The following is a 6,976-nucleotide window of genomic DNA, read 5'->3' as shown; positions in this document are numbered from 1 at the left end:
CCCAATTTAGGGATGTTACACAAAACAAACAGTCTGTCTGTATGCTTCAAAAATATCAGTGTTGTGAAACATAAAGAATGGCCAGGACACTGTTTTAGATTAAAGAAGACTAGAGAGAAATGCAACCAAATGAAATTTATGATGGTGTATTAGATCAAAGAAAACGTTCCGATAAGGGTTTATTGGTGAAATTGGTGAAATTTAAATATGGTCAATATATTAGAAAATAGTATTGCATTGATGTTAAGTTTTGTGATTTGGTAATTGTACTATGTATGATAAAGGGGTGTGGTGTGTGCAACTTATTCTCAAGTAGTTCAGGAGAGAGAGAGGGAGAGAGGGAGGAAGGAAGTGAACTAATGTGATAGAGTTGAGAATCTGTATACATACATACATACATACATACATACATACATACATACATACATATATACATATATATATACATACACATTCACAGAAGTTCATATTCACAGACGTTCATATTCACAGAAGTTGTTTTATTCTTGCAATACTTGTGTAAGTTTGATAATATTTCCACATAAAAAGTTTTTAAAGAGTGGAGAAAGCGTTTTCTTTTCAGAGAGGATTTCCTTCTGCTGAAGGGAGGAAAATTGAATTATACATTTGGCTGTGTTTCTACAATGGATAATGTAGCAGTTTTCACTGGTGAGTAAGAGTAATAGGCTTAGGTAATGTCATGTTTCTTTACATAAAATGCAAAATGCTAGTCATTTTTGAAGGTTCAGTTTGGTCAGACAGCATAGCTCACACAACTGTAATATATGAGATAATATTATGTCCTGAGCATAAAGGTAAAATGCAAGATGTAGCCACACAGAGCTAGGCCTAGGTCACACATCATTTTGTTTAACATGCTTACCTGGACATAAAAGTCTTGTTTGAAAACCTAATTTGGGACATTTTGATAGAGTTTCCTCTCTTTAAAAATAGTCACATGGAATAGTTGAAGATATTTATGAAGATTCTTTATAAAGAAAAAATGATTAACAATTAAACACTTATAATAGAATGAAATAGATGTGTTTACTAAAACGTTAAATTAAGCACAACTATAGAGAAAACAAACTCTAAGTGATATTTGGAAATAATGATATTGTAGCTCTGTGTTCGCTCTCAAATTCTCATCACATGCCTGGGAAGCAGCAGACATGGCTAGGAAAATGTCTCTGCCCAGGTTCAGGTCCAGAGACTTGTTTTTTCTATTATCACCCGGTGTCCGATTGATCCATGTCCCATGTGAATGCATTCCATCTTACTGTGGCCCGTATAGGACTGGTCACTTATTTATGTCAGGGATGATATACGAATTATGGAGAATTCTTATTCTATCTGCCTCAACAAAGTTGTGTATGTGAAGTGCAAACTCCTTATGTACTGGTTTTCATGGCTTTAGCTATTAGCTTCCTATCTCCTATTACATGGATTCAAGTTCATGCTAGCAATATGATTAGACTCCCATTTGGTACTTGTTTATTATTCTATAGCTGCTTAGAAGTAAATATCTTTCCTTTGCAGTAGCAGGGGAGAGGATTTGAAGATTCTCTTGGATTCCAGGGATGGGAAATAGAACAAAGTCCAGGCTGAGCACTACTTAAAAAACTGTCCCCCTACTACTCAGGAGTCATTTACTTTATTGTTACTTCCTGTGTTTGGCTATCAGCGACCCCCCATGACATCAGCAGCCCTTGGTTAACAGCTGATCACTGACTGCCTTGACAGGCTTTTGCTGTTTAACTGTTTCATGCCCACTTAAATATGTCAGATATATGCCTCCCGGTGATTAAAGTGGCTTTTCCATGACATAGGTCCTAGATCCAAATTACAATTTTTAAAGGCGTGAATGGTTTTCATACCAGCAGGTTTAGGATGGGGCTATAGGGGAAAAAGTTGCAAATGCACAGAATCTGTGGGACTCCCCTGAAATTCTTAACTGTCGGATTTCCACCATAACACAGACACAGCTGTATAGCACAATGACAGTGGGAATTTTGGGACTGGGAAGGGGGACTGTGGGGATTTTCTGCCTGTGTATAAACATCCTGATCCTGCCTTGTTCCCAGAGAACTAAAGGTTGTGCAGATATCTAAGCCTCCACCAGAAAGTGATTTCTGCCATACATATCTGAGTTAGCTCAGTCCTAGCATCAGTCAGAACAAGCCACTAGCAGGAACTGTCACAAATGTGGAGGCAGCAACACAGTAAGAGAGAGTCTCCCTTCAGAAGTAGCAGTTCCTTGGGGTCTCTATAAACATAGCCTCCTATCAGGTTGGCTTACAGATTGCCATAGTGTTTACAGATTGTCCTGAAAATGAGATGTCATGTGAGGGGATCCCGGGGTGCAGCTCTTGCAATGAATTCAATATGAAAAATTAAAGTGATGTGGGATCTTAGTACAAGTCAAAAATCTATGCAGAATTGTAGATGAAATGAAGTTAGTACTGTAAATTATGTTATCGTGGATGGGGAACATTTATATCAATCATTAGGGCTGGAGGATGAATTTATATAGAGGTAATTGATGAGTCACATTAAAAAAAAGCTAATGTAGATAATAGGTGAGTAGAGAATAATACCCCTGGTGTTTGGGCCTGAAGCTGTTCTCTGGGTCACAGTAGCTAACAGTCAGGAAATTATTTTTAACTGTGTGTGTTAGAAAATGCTGAGTACCTTTTCCTCTAGACATCCCTGAACATCCTAAGTCATTACAGGTGCTAAAGCCATGTAAGGATTTTAAAGTACTACTTACAGATTCCAGGAGAGAAGGCCTGTGTGGTCTGTTTTATTGCAAGCACAGTAAAAATTAGTGGGCCCTATTTATTCATTACTGATCTGGTGGCAGAGGTGTACCTTGATTCTTCGTGTGCTTTAAGTGCTGCTACTATTATTCGTTGGGATGTTTTCCCTTTTTTTCCTATTAAATCTTTATTCCAGGAGTTGTGTTTATTTGGCACTAAGTTAAAAGGAGAGGATGTTGTTAAAAGAAGGGACCACTTTATTGTTTCTATTAACACAGCATCACAGTACCTACTACTACTAAAATCCAATTGATTCAGTCTCTGAAGTCTGTCATCAAAGGGTAATTTGGAAACTATTAGAAGTCACAGATATAATTTCTTAATCTAAAAATATATGTCATGATAAAATGGTTGAAATTTTATACCACATATTTCCTTTCTTTAGGTTTTGGTAATATGATAATAGCAATATTATATTTTAATTTTATTAGTTTTCTAATAAAATTAGTGGTATTCATAGAATTCTAGTGGTATTCATAGAATACTTTGGAATTTCTGTCCTAGAGGTGCAACTGCATTAAAAAAAAAAAAACCAAAGAAAAACTTTTATTGACAAAGAATCCTGTCTATGCTGACATGTACAAACAAGAGCATTTCAAAATTGGAGCAAACAATGGCAAAGTCTGAAGTATCAGAAAGATGTAAGTGGCCAATAATGATGTATCTGGATTGAAGTACAGAGCACAAACAGAAATTTAAGGAAATCCAAAGAAATATTAAATAGTACATTCTCTTCCTGAAGAGTGATGATTTAATTGCTGAGATTTCCCCTTTACCTCGAAGAACTCAAGTGGCTAATAAGGTTAAGTTCCTTTGAATTACATTAAACTTCATATTATATACACTTCATATTATATAAACTTCATATTATATAGGCATATTATATAGGCATAATTGAGTGAATACTCCCTGTTATGGACTGAATGTTTGTGTCCCTGAAAATTCATATGCTGAAACTCTACCCTCCATGTGATATTATTAGGAGGTGGGGTCTCTGGGAGGTAATTAGGATTCGATGAGGTTATGTGGGCAGAACTCTTATGAATGAGGTTAGTACCCTTATAGAGGGTTTTCGTCCCTCTCTGCTCTCTGCCGTGTGAGGATACAAGGAGAATTTAACAGTCTGAAACCCGGAAGAGAGGCTCACCAGAACTCAGTTATGCTAGCACCCTGATCTTGGACTTCCATCCCCCAGAATGGTGAGAAATACATTTTTGGTATTATATAATAAGCCCCACAGTCCATGATATTTTTATTATAGCATGCTGAGCTAAGATACTCCCTGAAATAACCCCTTTACTTTTAAACCTGGAGTCTAAATTGATGTTTCCTTCTAGTTTGGGCAAATTTAGACCTAGCACATTGTATCTCACCAGCCCCTACTTAACTTTCCTGCTCATTTAAGGAGTTCAGAGAGACCACTTCTATATTGGCCTATTTGATGTCAACCTGAGTTTCGCGTGTCCTAGGAATACTGGAATTTAAAGCTGGTACTATTCTTTTTTTAAGAAAATGGTTTTATTCCTAATTTTTAGTTCCCATACAGTTTACAAATACATTTTTACTCTGAGAATATGGCTTTGCAACTAGCAAAGCAGTTGAACTAACACCAATAAATACAGGTGGGTAGACAAGTAACATCCACTAATGTTTCTCTACATAAACTATTCTTTTAATGTCACTTTTTGAAAAAAAAACAATTACAAATAGACTACAGAATATATGTGGGCAAAAAGGCAATTAAGTGAATCTCTTGAAACACTAAATGTATAATAAACAGTGCATATTGTCAACATTTACATGATTCACATTAAAATGATGACATCCTAAAATGTATTCCTTTTAAAGGATAGATTTATCAGGATAGATTTATCAATAAAATGTTACATATCTTTTAATACACTGGTACAATACTTCATACACTGCATGAAAGCTGGTATTATTTATAAGGATGCTATTTTTAAGGGTATTCGAGAGTCAGGTGAATACTGTGGTTTGTTGGTTTCCCCCTCTTGTCACAGACCTTCTGGAGGCAGGGAGCAATGGCTACTCAGTGTGGGAAACTGTGGATAGAGAACCATTTTAAGACTATTCAGGTAAAAGGCTATTTTTGATTTAAGTTTGGGTGCATTCGAGATTGATTTGGTTGCCATCCATTTTCTTTTATTTGCAAAGGATTTTAATGGTAGTGCAAAACACTGTAACTTGTTTTTCTGAAGAAAGAAGTTCCTCTTTGATGTAGCCATCTACATTTTGTTTTTATTCCTGGTTCATCCGAAATGGGCTTCCCAAATTGGGCTCCTCTGAAGCTTGATGTAGGAGCTGCTGAACTCATGGCTACTCCAAAGACTTTCATGGCCCTCTGTTTGCCCCTTCTTGTCTGTTCTGATATTGAAACATTGAAGGAATGTTCAAACATTCTAGAATATAAAACTTTATGTTTTTGCTGGTGCTCACCAAAGAAATCTTGTATAGGAATTCAGTTTATGAAACGATGAAAACTAGATACTGTTATGGTCCAATACGTAGTTTCACTTCCTTAATATGATAATTTTGGAGAGTGTATAGACTAAACCTTATGATTATGATGTGAACATTTCCTTATCAAGAAGATGCGACCACTACATTTTTGGCAGTGACGACCTCTCCACGGGAACATTTCTCTCACAAAGGATCTCCTTCCTCCCTGTCCAGCAGAGAAGAGGAAACACAAGAAGAGGTGCGTGGTGGAGTGCTCCAGTTCCTACATCATGGATGTGAAATGCGCAGGATGCTATAAAATCACCACTGCCTGTAGCTATGCACAAAGGAAAGTTTTCTGTGTTAGCTGCTCCACCATCCTCTGCCAGCCTACAGGAGGAAAAGCAAGGCTTACAGAAGGATACTGCTTCCCAGGGAAGCAGCACTAAAAGCTCCTGAATCAAGATGCACAGGAAACCATCCCAATAAAAACATTTTGGGGGGCCGGCCCGGTGACTCAGGCAGTTAGAGCTCCATGCTCCTAACTCCGAAGGCTGCCGGTTCAATTCTTACATGGGCCAGTGGGCTCTCAACCACAAGGTTGCCGGTTCAACTCCTTGACTCCCACAGGGGATGGTGGGCAGTGCCCCCTGCAACTAGCAACGGCAACTGGACCTGGAACTGAGCTGCGCCCTCCACAACTAAGACTGAAAGGACAGCAACTTGACTTGGAAAAAAGTCCTGGAAGTACACACTGTTCCCCAATAAAGTCCTGTTCCCCTTCCTCAATAAAATAAAATAAAAAAAAGTAGCCACTTAAAAACAAAAACAAAAACATTTTGGATAAAAAACTGAAAAAAAAAATGGGACCACAACATTTACATTTTAGTGACATTGCAGTTATTTTGGTGGATATCTGAAAGAACATTGATATGTGAATACCAGGTATAATTAGCTCTTAGGGAAAACAAATCACTGAGTTAAATCTCTAAGCTATGAAAATAATGAAATAGCATATTAGTGATTATTTTTGTCAGTGTAGAAGAAACTAGATCAGAAGTCAAGATACTTGGGCACCAGTGCTGGTTCTGTGACCTTGTACAGCTCTCCTAACCTGCTTGGGCCTTGGTTTGTTCACCTGTGAAATGAGAGAGCTAGGGTAGACCAGTTGGACTTTATGACCTTTCCAGCTCTGTGATTCCATGCCTTACAAAGGCATTTTAATAAATTATCATCTGACCTTTTTTATTTTATTTTTATAATTCTTCTGTTGGGTATGTACCCAGATGACAGCTGGGGGCTCTGTTCAGTCAACGTATTAATGAAAATATTATTGAGTTTGTTCAGAAGATCTGCAGATACGCTAATTGGCAGCTGCTCCGTTTTTCTCAGGGAGCGATTCCAAGTGAAATATTTGGAATTGGGTTTGAAACTTCTTTCTTATTCCTGCCTGAGGGATTTATGTAAAAGAATAAAAATTTACCCTAAGTCAGAAGATTCTCTGGTCTGATCCACCTCTTCTAGGACTTTATGAGCAGGAGGGAAGGTTATGGCAGTTTTTCATTTTCTAGGAGAATGTCAGAGCTTGGAACAATAATGGAGTCTGGAATTGCTCTTCATAAAAGTGTATGAAATTATCAGCAGAATGGAAGGGAAATGCAGCAGGTGAGATCAGAGATATAAAAATAATTTTCCTA

At 37.4% G+C, this 6,976-nt stretch overlaps 1 protein-coding gene across 1 annotated transcript; it reads left to right on the top strand.

The window, feature by feature from the left end:
- Positions 1 to 5,569: 5,569 nt before the first annotated feature.
- Positions 5,570 to 5,728, top strand: LOC308496180 (small ribosomal subunit protein eS27-like; the record flags this gene model as incomplete). Its single annotated transcript, XM_081044969.1, has 1 exon — positions 5,570 to 5,728. The coding sequence occupies one exon, from the start codon at positions 5,570 to 5,572 to the stop codon at positions 5,726 to 5,728; it is 159 nt and encodes a 52-aa protein (XP_080901095.1).
- Positions 5,729 to 6,976: the final 1,248 nt, after the last annotated feature.

This window comes from Rhinolophus hipposideros (genome assembly GCF_964194185.1).
Source record: "Rhinolophus hipposideros genome assembly, chromosome: 3".
In the NCBI taxonomy this organism is placed as follows: Eukaryota; Metazoa; Chordata; class Mammalia; order Chiroptera; family Rhinolophidae; genus Rhinolophus; species Rhinolophus hipposideros.
Note: the sequence above shows the minus strand (reverse complement) of the source record. Positions and strands in the feature narration are given on the sequence as shown.